The 13431-nt window shown below is 43.0% G+C and overlaps 2 protein-coding genes across 2 annotated transcripts in view; both read right to left on the bottom strand.

The window, feature by feature from the left end:
• Nucleotides 1-79: 79 nt before the first annotated feature.
• Nucleotides 80-1426, bottom strand: zgc:162634 (uncharacterized protein LOC555881 homolog). The gene is made up of 2 exons (XM_057052665.1): nt 1158-1426; nt 80-530 (listed from the first exon to the last, which is right to left on the bottom strand). Exons 1-2 carry the CDS (start codon nt 1358-1360, stop codon nt 386-388), a joined length of 348 nt encoding a protein of 115 aa, XP_056908645.1. The 5' UTR covers nt 1361-1426; the 3' UTR covers nt 80-385.
• Nucleotides 1427-8280: 6854 nt separating this feature from the next.
• LOC130536326 (polypeptide N-acetylgalactosaminyltransferase 18-like) overlaps nt 8281-13431 on the bottom strand; it is a 78380-nt gene continuing 73229 nt past the window's right edge. The window contains exon 11 of the mRNA XM_057052185.1: nt 8281-11854. Within this exon, the coding sequence (XP_056908165.1) occupies nt 11708-11854 (147 nt within the window). The 3' untranslated portion in view covers nt 8281-11707. The remainder of the gene's footprint in view (nt 11855-13431) is intronic.

Here is a 13431-nt window from a genome sequence, read left to right as displayed (position 1 = left end):
CTTAGAGAAATACAGATTTGTCAGATCACTGACAAATGAATGAACTCTATCAAAGATGCGCTGAGTATTCCCAGAAAATGCTAGTTGTGTCTAAAAAGTTTGATTCCCATCCAGCTGCAGACGTGGAAGAAGACATAGACGGGGATGGTGATGGGCAGCAGCAGGCTGTAGAAGCAGACGCTCCTGCTGCTGCTGGTGCAGCCCTCAGGGAAGTTCTCATCTACTGCAGCCGAGTAGAACAGCCCAAAGAGAGACACTATTGGGATGAGGCCCACCATGGTGGACAGAGAGAACATGATGACAGGAGGCTTCGAACAGGGTGAAACACTTAATGATGAGGCCAGAGCAGGATTCCGCTGTTTGCCTGGTTTAGCTGAAGAGGCTTCTACTCTTGTGTAGGTGCGGTTGATGTATTTGCGTCTTTCTGAAACAATCTTGCTTCCTGAGGGATCATGTTAGGAATGCCGTCTGTGATAGGGTAGGCGATGCCGAGCTCCTCGTTGATCAGCTCATTGGTTTCAGGCTCATACCTGAAAGACAGTTTTCATGAGACACAAACAGGTTTGGGTGGATCACTGAACACATTCCCAAAGTTTTGCAGTTTAAATCGCAGTTTTTCCAAAACATCACACAATCTGTCAGTGGATTATGATGGATTAAAGTAACAGATAAAAAACAACATTGTCCTACAATATGATAAAAACACCGACAGTGAAAATGTTGACTGGGAAATTTTCACAACTGGTTTAGTGTCACATCACATCAGTCCAAACTGCTGCACAACTGGCTGCAAACAGAAACGTGCAACAGCAATAATGATTATCACCCTCTTTGAGCTACTAAACCACTGCCCATACAGTACTTTGGTGGACTAAAGGACATCGAGCTAGCAAAATGGTAGGAAAATCCAAATTCATCAGCTCATTGACTATAAATATTCAACTCAGAAATAACTAATCATTATTTTAAAGACGACAAAAAACATCAATTGATACATCTCGGAATTGTTATAACTGAGCATTATGGTGAAAGGTGACTGGAGGCATACTATGTCAAACTAAATCATAGGCATTACACATTAATCTTTATTAAACTGGGTTGGCCACTTCGGTAATCTGATCATCAGATCAGCTGATTTCACCCTCTGTTATCGTCACCTCAGCGGCTTCTTGGACAGCGGACACACCAGGAACTGGAGCAGAGAGGTGTCAAAACTGTGCGGAACTTCGTCCTTTGTGTCTGAAAAATTCCTGACGGACGGTAAAGCAGCTGGTACCCTCTCTACGAACGGCACTTTTATTCCATATCGGAGAATCCGGTTGTTTACAGTCAACACTCTGCCAAAAACATTACGAAACATGACCGAGACTCAAACAAGCGAGCGCAGATTCTCCAACCGGAAAAGGATCTTCTTTTTCTTCTTCTTCGTTTTCTTCTTCTTCTCTGAAGTTCAACAACGATCGCAAACGGCGACAGCGCATTACCGCCACTCTGTGGTCAGTGATGATAAGTGCAGTGGCTTACGGTCTAACTTTAGATATTACCAAAAATAACGGATATTTACAAAATTAGATTATAACTAAAATCTTGGTCTTCTCCCGTTGCTTTTACAAATTCCAAAATATATTTGTTGGTCCGATCCACAAATGTATTCTTCATTATTATTTTAAAACATTATTTTCCTTCTCTCTCCTCTCTCTCTTTACCTTTCAGTGTCCTTCTATCCTTTTCATACCTCTTACATTATGGCATGTTTTCTTGGTTCGCCTTCTCTGCAACTATCACATTTTCACTCGTAATTTTTCCCCTTAATAAACAATGTGTGTGTCCTATTCTTATGGTGAGAATTGTCTCATCCCCCGTTTGTATCCATATACCTTAACATCTCCAAACAATTGAGTAATCTTATACAACTCCCTTTATTTCCATTGCTCCACTGGTTTTTCCATTATCTCTTCAGTTCCTTATATTATCAATGCTTTAGCTTCTGTCCTGCACAGTTGTTGAGTTGTTTTGTTGATATAGTGTCTGACTTTAAAGCTCGTTTAGCTCGTTTATCTGCAAGTTTACTTGCCTGAGCTCCAATTTGAGCTGGCGCCTATATCAATTTAAAATGTATTCTTAATGATTGACTGTTATGGATCGACATTAATATTTCACAGGTAACATCCTGCCTCTCATTTGAGTGACCCTTTTGTAAACTTGCCGATGCTGAATGAGAATCCATAAAGATTATGACCCTTACCGGCTCGACTGCCCTACATCCACTGTGATGCCATGATAATTGTTATTAAATCTGTGGAGAAACCTCAAAGGTCATCTGATAAATGTGCTGCATGTCTTGTTTCAAGACAATTAGACCATTAGAGCACAGGTCCCTTTTTAATTCTTGATTTGTGTCTGTAAAGTCACATTTATCTCCAGATTTGATAGTATCTGAGGAGGGCACACTAACGAAAACATTTCCAATTGCTTTTCCTTTGTTCCCATGTTGGTTCTGGGCCTTTTTGTGGACGGTTGATTAAACTCATCCCGTATTTAACTGAAAGTTCATCCTGTTTTAACTCAAGTGTCATTTCCCCCCATTTCTTCATGTAGGGCTGATACTGGTGATGTTTTCATGGCTCCCAGGCTTATTCTTACTATTCCACTTCAATAAATCAACCCTTTTTAATGGTGTCTCTGCTGCTGCTCCATCTGCTGCTGATCCACGTGCTATTTGATTTTATTAATCCAATATATAATCTTTTCATTATTTTCCCCTCCCAATGAATTTCATGCTACTTATTTCATTTTTTAACATTTCTCAATCATCTTTTCTGTGTGTATCTGCCCTTTAAGTCTACCATCAAACCATAACCCTTGAAATTTAACAACACTCTTTCCAAATTGTCACCATACAGTTTCAACTTGAATTTCTCTGCTAATGTCTTTTGAGATGGAACTTTTGTCTTCTCCACTGAAAACCTCAATCCCCACAATCGTATGTTAATTTTACCTTGTTAAGGGCATTTTGTAAACCTTTACCTGCACATCGTACAGTCCTGCCCATATCCATAACGCCCCATCAACAACAAATAAAGATTTATTGTATTATTTATCATAATTGGAAAAAAAACTGGACTAGTTTTAGTTCCCTGAGGAACCCCACTGTCTACTGTCATTCACACTGTAGTTCTGAAGATTAATAAACACACCCATTAAAGATCAGAACATTTCTCTGTATCAATAAAAGACAGCAGAAACTTGTCTTTTTTCCTGCGAGAGTAATCGGATCTGATGTAGATCTGCATTTCCTGAAACCACTTTGATATACAGTATTCATACTAACTTATGAGATTCTACATCCTAGCTCAACCTTTCAACAATCATCTTTCTGTAATATTGGATGGATGATAATGGCCTTGAATCTGTTGCAACGAGTCTTTTCGTGGTTTCATACACTACTACCAAATACTTTGGGGGCATTTTAACTCTACATATTGTCTGAATGCATGCAAAATAACGCAATTCCCAGTCGTGTCCACACGGTGGCAGTGTTTCACCGTTTAGGTCAACACATTTGAATTGACGCAACAATAACAGAGACAGTATCCAAGTATCCAAGCATGTAAGAAGAAAAAAAAAGATGAATTTAAATACAGTTATCAGTCACCTCAACAGTATACCTTGCCTCGTACTGAATTAGAATGAGTGCAATTTAGCCTGACTGAGAGCTTTTGTGGTAGACATTGAAAAACCAAAGCACTTATTGTATTAAATGGATCAATCTAATGAAGATATGTATTCCGTGGCCTTTCATTTAAGTTCCTCGGATACAGTCATCACAATACATCTATATAATACCAGAAATCATGGGCATCCACCAGCGAGAGGAAATCTCAGATCCACTTTGCTGTAGATTTTTCCTGAGACTTTTTTTTGGCAGAACTCCAACTTGTTTTGACATCTCGATGTAAATTATGCCAATGCTCCGTACAAGGCACGACCGTCTAATGTATCCCTAACAGCTGCTGAGGCTTTAAGGGCTACAAAATATACAATATTTTTCTACAATTTACATCCCCTTGACAGGATTCAATCAATTTATGTACATGACAGAGCAGGAAGGCTGGAGATAATGATGAAATGAAGCCACATTGAGGCTCTCATACATTTGAGATGGCCATATCTGAGACATGCATATAAACCTTTAGCTTGTGCATAAAAGCTTGGTGGCTTTGCTTTGTTTGTTGGCCTTCAAAAATATCAGTCAAAGAACGGCCCCTAACTTCACCTCAGATGCAGGTGGCTCCTCTTCACCTTCCTCCTCCATTCCAATGGCTTCCTGCTGTTCAGTGCTCTATTCCACATGAGCCAGCTGAAAGGCTACAAAATCCCAGTTGAGGAAGACGACAAAATGCAAAATCAGTTCGATTCATCTGAACAACTCCCTCCACTGTGCATTATGTTAGTCATCTGAATTCAGTTGGCCGCTCGTATTTCTCCTGCAGCCTCAAAAGACCGAGTTTTCTCTCTCTTTTAAAGCGATCCGGGTTTAATTTATGATTTTCTCCGCACTTTATAACGGTTGCAAAACATTTTTCTTCCAATAACTCTAATTAAACCATTTGTTTTTTTTAAATCCAGCCCTTTTTCAGCCTTGACTGCGTGCTAACAGAGCAATATTTAACAGGTTCAGTCTCCATGAACATGTTACTGGTCTTTAAAGGCCACAATGGCCTCCATAAAAAGAAAATAACCCTGGTCAAATATGTGGCACAAATATAAAGACCGTGGAGTATTGTAGAGGACGGGGTTTGTTATTTAGCCCCAGCAAAGGTTACTATCGTTCATTTCCCAGCTTCAGGTCAACCAAGCGTGTGGTTATTGGTGTGGGGTGGAGGCGGTCACAAACATGAGTGTGTTTATTTGGTGTGCGTCACCATCACGTCCCCTCATCTGCAGTATTGATGCTCAGGAGGTCAAACATCAAACAAAGCTACAGTAACTCTTGGTGGCAGCCCGTCCAGGCCACCACAGTGGCAGGGTTAACTCCTCCATGCTGCCCTGGGATCAGGAGGTGTTGTCCCAGAGGACCTGAGGGAGACACCGGGGGGAGGTCTGCCTCCTTAATGAAACTGCTGGTGCTGAGATCTGGACCCAGATTAGAGGAGCATCAGAAACAAAGTCCATCCCAGAACAGCGAGTAATTAAAACCACGACCCACAGTCAATCTTTCCAAATTATCCAGGACCTACACATATGTGCAATTACAAAGGATCAGGACCGGGACGCGGACACGTCAAATCCAGTTTCTTTCATTACTTGCATCCATTTGTGAAGACCCAGACTCTCTGGAAATGTCCTCACGTATTCACCAATTATCCATTTCCACATCTCATCTTCCATCTTCTATGCCGAAGTACTGCTGATGCAGCTTTTTACGCCCCCCCAAGCCTTTAATCTTCCCTTCTTCCTCACCTCTCTTTTTAATTACCATTTCTCCCCAGTAAACACGCACTTTTGCCAAAGGAAAGGCAGAAACCTGCAAATGCAGCTGATTGATGGACGGGCACAGATCCACTGAAGCGTCACCCTTCAATTAGGCCTCCGTCATCACCTGGCAACAGTGTTAATGGAATGTAACCTTCAGTTAAGTCCCAGTAAGACGTGAGCCAATGAGGTGTGAGTCTCGGCCGCCTCCTCCCGTCTCTACCGCGCTTTTAAAGGCTTTTGCTAGCTTTAATTAGCCTTTCAGCGCTGCCCACTTGCGCAGACTGCTGCGATTGTGGCCCAGCTTTAGATTAGATTAGATTAGATTCAACTTTATTGTTATTGCACATGTACAGGTACAGAGCAACAAAATGCAGTTTAGCATCTAACCAGAAGTGCAAAAGAAGCAGCAAGTGAGGATAATAACTTAATAAATACAGTATGGCGGTTATTTTACAATCGTTTACCGGGTTGTGCTATAAACATATTTTACAGATGGTGTTTACATTAAATGCGTTGGACTATAAGTGCAGGAGCTATTTAGCTATTTACATAAGATAGAGGAGATGTGCAAATGATAAATTACGTGTATACAGATACAGATGATAAAGTGCATGAGTGCGCAGGACAGGTTTAAACAGTAGCTACATTGGTTACTAAGCTAGTGAGTTGTTGTGTAAACTGCTGTAGTGTAGTGAGGTGTGGAGTGTGTAAGGGTCAGCAGGAGTTCAACAGGGACACCGCTCTGGGGAAGAAGCTGTTCCTCAGTCTACTGGTCCGAGTCCTGAGGGTTCTGTAGCGCCTCCCAGAGGGCAGGAGGGAAAATAGTCTGTGGGCAGGGTGGGAGGAGTCCTTGAGTATGCTGCGTGCTCGATGCAGGCAGCGCTTCCTCTGGACATCTCCGATGGCAGGGAGTGTAGTCCTTGTGATGCGTTGGGCAGTTTTCACCACCCTCTGCAAGGCCTTGTGCTCAGCGATAGTGCAGCTTCCATACCAGACTGACACGCAGTTGGTCAGGATGCTTTCTATCGCCCAGCGATAGAAGTTCACCAGGACAGCCGAGGATAGCTGGTTCTTCCTCAGTGTCCTCAGGAAGAAGAGGCGCTGGTGAGCCTTCTTGATGATGCTGGAGGTGTTTGTGGTCCAGGACAGGTCCTCTGAGATGTGGGTCCCCAGGAACTTGAAGCTGGAGACACGCTCGACGGCCATCCCGTTGATGTAGATGGGGTCCTGTCCTTTACGGTCCAGCTCCTGTCCTAACGGGGTCCTAATGGCCCCTCTTGTCCCATCAGAGGAGGTTAAGGGGGCGGGAAAACACTGACCACAAAAGTGGCCAAAAGTGTCTAAAAAGAGAATTCCGGACTGATTTTGCTTCTATTTTCTTGGAATGAGCAAAAGCAGAAGCGGAAGTGGAACGCGTGATACATGTTTCCGTTCGACCCCCTTAGTTAGAAATGTCATCCTCCAGCCTCCGGACTGCTGCATCTCTCCGACAGACACGAGGAGACTGACTGACACATCACTGTAATCCTCTCAGATGGCATCAAAGGACGGATTTCTGTTTAGCCAGGATACATCCTCTCGATCTGTGCATCGGCTTAAAGGAGCGACAGAGGGGGGAGGAATGAAATGGAAAGAATGGGGGAAAGTCTGAATGAAGAAGCGTTGGAGGAAGAGTGGATAATGAGACAGGGCGAGGAGGAGGATGCGCCCGACTCTCCAGCTGGAAACGTTCGCACTGACTGGAGGTGATAATTAGTTTGTCCCCAGAGGCGGCGAGGCTGCGGTCGCACGCACGTGGCCCCGTGTGCAGCTCCACTACAAAGGGCAGACTTCATCAGAAAGACTCCACTGGCTTTTCTTTGCCGCCTTTGGGCTGTTGCGTCTTCAGAACCTCGCAGAAGCAACGTGAATAAAAGTTTCTTTCTCCTTTTTTTTTCTCCAGGGGAATTTGAAAGGTCTTAACCAATTAATGAAAACTTTTTTTTATATTCCAATCTAAAAGACGTAATTATCGGTAGATTTACCTCCTTTTGGGTTCCACAACCTAATAAACGCTTTGAAATATTGGATCCAACCATTCTAAAAGATGTCATTATTTCTCAGATGTGAGTGTCGACATAACAAATATCACAGAACTGTAGGAGTGAAAACTATTTTTTATTCTTTAGCCTTAAAAATCTCATCACTTAGCAGTGAAATAGACATTATTTGAACAACAGCGGATACTTGTCACCTATTTAGGCCTCTACAGGAACATAAAATAATAATAATAATGATAATCTGGACACGTTCTTCTTTAAAACAACCTGTTTACCTAAAAGCTCAGACCTCCTCGGCGCCATCGCTGAACCACGTTGACACTTTTATTGCTCTGAAACGCCGACATAGATTCTGAAATGCAGCCGCGTTGGTGTCTACATATGCAAATGGAGGCTTTTATGAGATTGCGCGGGAGCAAACGGCAGCATTATGGGACGTGATGTAAGCGGCGCTCACACGGAAGCATCTCATCCATGTTTCATGATGCTGGCGTCTGATTTCAGCAGGGACGCTCTGGAGAACAGGGCACGCAGCTTCCAAGCGCCTGCACACGAAGAAAAAAAACCCCCGTTTTTATTCAAGTTTGAATGACTGAAGCCACTTTAAAACACTCCTCCCAAAGCTGGTGACAGAATGTGTCCAACTTGGTTGGTGTATTTAAACATTTTAAATATTAAAGTGTTATTAATAATGATTTTTAAACTGGTTCTAGTCCAGGTTTTTTATTTTTTTTACTTGAGTACTCGAAGGAAACAGAACAGAAACAGTTTAAACTTCATTTTTATTGTTGGTACTTATAAATATTCAGTTTCAGCACATTAATAAAATAGCCATGACTCGTATTAGCTTTATTTACAAAAAAAACCAAAACATTCTACAGGTTCTACAAACCTGAGCGACAAAAAGAAAACTCAACGTTTCAGATTAAAAGCTACACAGTAGCTGAAAACACAACGTTCCGGTCTTAAACCAGTCACCCTTTTTATCCCGTGTTGTCCAGCCCAGTACAGTACAGCGCGGTCTGGTTTGGAACCGGTGCGCATGGATCAGGCCTGCGCTCACACAGAGGCGACGACCCCGCGTGTCATGTGATCTTTTATTTGGGTAAAAATGCAGATGTCTGAGAATAAAAGGGACGTGTAAACTCACAATAGACAGGTGGAACGTGACGAGACTTGTGCTAATCACACCTGGAAATGTTTGAAGCTTAGGATGAGGAGGTACAACGTCAGGTCTGATCCACTCAGTACCGAAGGCAGAGCACAACCTCCGTCCTTCTGCCAGTGACATCACTGGTTCTGACTGGTTTCCATCACCTGTGAACTGAACTACCGTCAGAGGGAGGTTCCTTCCTGCCAAACAAGCTGCGTTCTGAAGCAATATATATATTATATATTATATATTATATATATTATATATATATATAATATATAATAGTATATTACTGGCTCGGTCAACATGATTCGCCCGAGGAAGAAACAGACAGAAATGCAAATATAAAAACATAAACTCAAACATGAAGTTGTCTTATGTTCCCAAAGCTGGGAGGGGAGATCCACAGGTATTAGCGAGCACATGGAGCCGTGATCAGCCGGGCCAGACAGCAGGTCTGAGGTGTCGATCTGGGCAAACGAAACATCCTCAGAGGCAGATTAAAGGGGCCCATTTTCCCATTTTTTAAGACTTGTCAGTAAGAGCAACAGACTTGTGTTAGAGACCTTCACCTGTCCATCCACGCCGTCTCAAGTTGGTGTAACGGATCACCGCCTCTTAGATTCCACGTTATCTGTACTGGTGACGCGAGTCACCGTAGCTACTTTCAGGATTGTATTAAATGTTTTTTTGTTTTCGCGTCTCTGTAACCCGAAATATGGTCAAAACATACAGAAGAGCTGACAGGATACTAAAGACAGCGTGAAATAGAGCCGTTTACAATCGTAACCTTCCATTCTACGAACACCTTTCAGCCTTAATATCAGACTTGAATCACTTCAGTGCCCCAAAGACGCATGGAGAAGGTTTATATGATGCATGAAGATGCATGATTGTCATTGTATCAAGAATGTCCTGTCAACAACATGTAAACAAAGGTCTCCAGCTTTAGCTGTAGCGTTTAGCATCGCAGCAACTCACAATAACCATACTGTGACCATCAAACCTCCGTTACAACCAGCGCAGTATTATTATGGCTGTTGTAATAAATGGATCCACATGGTAATTTAATCTAGTATGCTGCTTTGGAAAAAACGGTCCCACATGGGGGACCAGTGGGGACCCCTGTGGGACCCCTTCACTGGTGTCTCTCCTCATATTGGACACATATGATGAGAGAAGACAAACCAATTGAATCTCAGCGAACTCGGGGAGGACAAAAAAGAGAGAAAATGTTAAGAATAGAAAGCAGAGAAACAGTATTTAAACGAGCCGTCGGCGCTCAGCAGTCGGGTTGAGCAGCAGCAGCAGCTGGGACAGGAAGTGATGTCACCTGACAGCCTTATAACCCCGTATATACCTGAAGACAAGATGATAGAATAAATGACGTCCAACCCATCAATCGAATGGGTCATTTACATTTTAAGTGCGTATTGTTTAATCTGTGTTTGACACTATACATACTAAAAGATCTGACAATGAAGCTTACTTTGACTGTTCGGGCACTTTCCTTTGAAAAGAATGTCTTTGTCTCCCTTTTATTAACATGAATTTCATCAGGACGCTAAATCTGCGTCTCCTGATAAAAGCAATGAAGTAACTTTTTATTAAGATGATCATTTTAATAATTAAGCTTTCCTGGGGGGCATTTATCATTGGCTACATCGTTGTGAAAATAATCTAAAAATGCAACAATCCCTTCACAGGTACATCGCTAACATTAGCTCCATAAGTCTGTTGCTCCTCCCGCCAAGTCTTTAAAGGTCATAAAGGGCAAACGTACCTTTTTATGTCGGCTCTTCAGGTTGGCTCCTCGAGCCCTTGCACGCTTCCACTTGTGGAGCGAATGATCAATCATCGTTTATCACCGTCAGCCACCATAATTATTTAGCAAACGATGCTACGTGTTCAAGCTAATAGTAGTTAAAATGTCTTAAAGCATTTGGCCTGGGTGAAGTTTCACAGCTTGTATACAAAATATCGTCACCTGTTAGCTTTATTAGCAGTGGAGCAAGTATTCAGCGGAGCCATTATGGTCTGTCGGGTGGAGTTTACATGTGAGGAAATCTGTTAAAGCGTCTCACGCCTACACGGGTGTGAGGTACCAACGCTTGCTGTCTGTGATAATGACAACAGGTGGAATAATGAACAGCACAGCAGGTCCAAATACATCAAAGTTGATGGAGGGAAGAGAAGACAAGATGAATAAATGAAAGAGGTAAAGACTGCAGCAAGTACTGTCATTTATCATGCAGCACCGGCCATGTGCTCAAATAAAAGGACCGCTTGATGACTCTAATTCATCGGATTATATTCTGTTATGCTTGTTATCCATGTTTACCGAGCTGGTGGGACGAAAATCAGTCCTGGAATCATAAACTGTGCTTCTTCTTCTTCTCAGACCCCCAACATTTGCCTTGTTTGACCTTAAAGATAACTGGGCACAGTCGCTGCCAGAGGATCCCATTGAGACAAATCTCCCTGTGCGAAGCGACAAATCTGATGACTGTCGGCTCTGTGTCAAATGAATTCTTAAGCACGCTTTAAGACTTTGTGGGGGTTTGGTTTCTGACAAAACGCCAGCTCGATTTCCTCAAAAGCCATTTTCTGTAAGGACCTGTCCCGGCAGCAGCCTCGGTCCAACAACAGTCCACCATTTCCTGCCAGTTGCACCCCTCTCAACTCTGCACTCCTATTGAAGGAGCGGCTGTGATTGTTCAAGGAACGCTACAGAGCCCAGGCCTCGTCTTTAACCGAGCACCGGGGACCGAGGGCACGTTTGTCCTCTATTATCAGAGCATCTGTATGATTCTGGAAGTCTGTCCCCCGGAACGGGATACATTTCATATTTCCATTACTGAACTCCATTATAGTCTGTGCATGTTTAAGCTCTCTATTCACTGGTACTTGATGGCTGTTGACCCGTAATTTAATGAAGAACATTCCCCCCCCCGATATATTCCTGTGTTCTTGTTCCGCCTCTCACTGTGTGCACCGGATGGTTGGTCAGGATGGAAAGCTTGTTTGTTGTGCACCTTTACTGAGGAAGGAGGGTCAGAATATTGGTGATGGTCCATTTTTGATCAGTGCAGTCCTGAAGGGCCAGATGGAAGGTGGACTCAGACTGTTTGCTTGCAACCAGCTCCAGACAATGCAGCGTGTCGATGTTCTGGATGGCACCACCCTGAAAAAGAGAAGAGAGCCGAGTAAGATTAGCGAAATCACGGAAAAAGAACCTCCAAGTGACGCAGAAAATAACACAAAAAGTGTTTCTTTTAAATAGATTCTGAGTATGTGGCCTCCTACAGTAACTTGTAGAATTCAATTTCAGGTTTGAGGATAGGAAGCAAGAGTTGGGAGGAGATTTAATTGGCATATGGACTTTTTAAATGAACAACCTATTCAGGTGAGGATGGGAGCAGAGTGGTCGAGGCGATACACTGTTGAAAATGGAGAACTATTCCAGACGGTATGTGGAAATCATTGTTTGACCACGGAGCCCTTTAGAAAAAGGGATGATGGAAACTTCCAGCACCTCGCTAAAAAGATGCAGGAGGGAATTGATAAAGCTGAACGATCAAATCAAATCAAAGGTTACATTCTTTACAAAGAAGACGGTTGGAAATGTATGAGATGCATGTAAAATGTATGGAATATATACAGTAGGAGAGGGTTGAGAGTTTCCACTTTGATCAACAGCAGAGCTGGAAGGAAAAAAATAATCAGGTAGCGACTAAATGTGAAAAAAGTGGCACTTTAATGAGATGTCTTGTGGGGCAACGGTGGGGCGCCACATTTGGACCAGTGGCTTTGATGAGATCTCAAATAGATTATGGGAACATAGTCTATGGATCTGTAGAAGAGTCAGCACTAACTGCATTAGACAAGCACCAGGCCAAATCGTCACCCTCAATTATGTTAGAAGCAGGGGAAATGTGTCTAGGTCTAAGGAGGAAACGTTTGACAGCCAACTACACAGCCTTGGTCATCCTACGAATGAGTGGGGATGAAGAGAATGTAGTCCGGTTAGGCCGAGAGCCAAGGCAGGAAAAGGACATTCGTCCACCTTGGTGTGTAAACTACTTATGGCAGTGCAGAGGCTTTAACACAACAGCATCCACAAGCCGGTGATCTGAAGTAATCCGGGAGAAGCACATGAAAAATCCACCAGGAACTAGTGGCAAATACAATAACACAATCTGGAAAATGTTTCGGGAAAGGGCTTAAAATTGTGTTTATGTGGACTCCAGCAAATCTGGGGATTCTGGGGATTGAGATGGAGGACAAATACATGAAGCCAAAAAGGAACGTAGTTGAAAGCGAGGTGAAAGGATCAAAATCGGGGGGGGGGGGGGACTTAGAGCGAATGGAGTGGGCAACAGAAGTGGGAAGAAGATGACAAAGGCAGGCAGCTATTTTCAGTACAGAGGAGGGTCGACTTACTGTAGCAAGGAGGAGGGCAAATAACCGAAAAGAGCAAGTTCTAATAGCAAGCCATAAGAATAAGCCAAAAGAAACAGCAGAACGTGCAAGTGTAGTGTGCAGATAATATACAGGGGAAAGGAAAGGGATGAGAGATGAACTGAAGAAACCAGGGGGGTGAGAAGAACGTCTTGGAATATGGAGATTATTCAAGCGGGAGGAAAGAGGTTCTAATATTTCCTGGAGTAATCAAAAGGATTTAGGATGAAATAAATGAGAAAAAGGACCTGAAGGAGGCAGTAATGCAACTTCATGGTGCTTAAGCCGCTGTTATAACCC

This window comes from Takifugu flavidus, chromosome 13 (assembly GCF_003711565.1).
Source record: "Takifugu flavidus isolate HTHZ2018 chromosome 13, ASM371156v2, whole genome shotgun sequence".
NCBI classification, from domain to species: domain Eukaryota; kingdom Metazoa; phylum Chordata; class Actinopteri; order Tetraodontiformes; family Tetraodontidae; genus Takifugu; species Takifugu flavidus.
The sequence above is the reverse complement of the archived record's forward strand: the minus strand, read 5'-3'. Positions and strand labels throughout refer to the sequence as shown.

Excerpts from the sequence above, each read along its gene's own strand:
- zgc:162634 (XM_057052665.1), bottom strand. The coding sequence starts at position 1,360 with ATGTTTCGTAATGTTTTTGGCAGAGTGTTGACTGTAAACAACCGGATT. Across the intron at positions 531-1,157 it reads CTGTCCAAGAAGCCGCTGAG|GTATGAGCCTGAAACCAATG; the intron begins GTGACGATAACA and ends ACTGTCTTTCAG.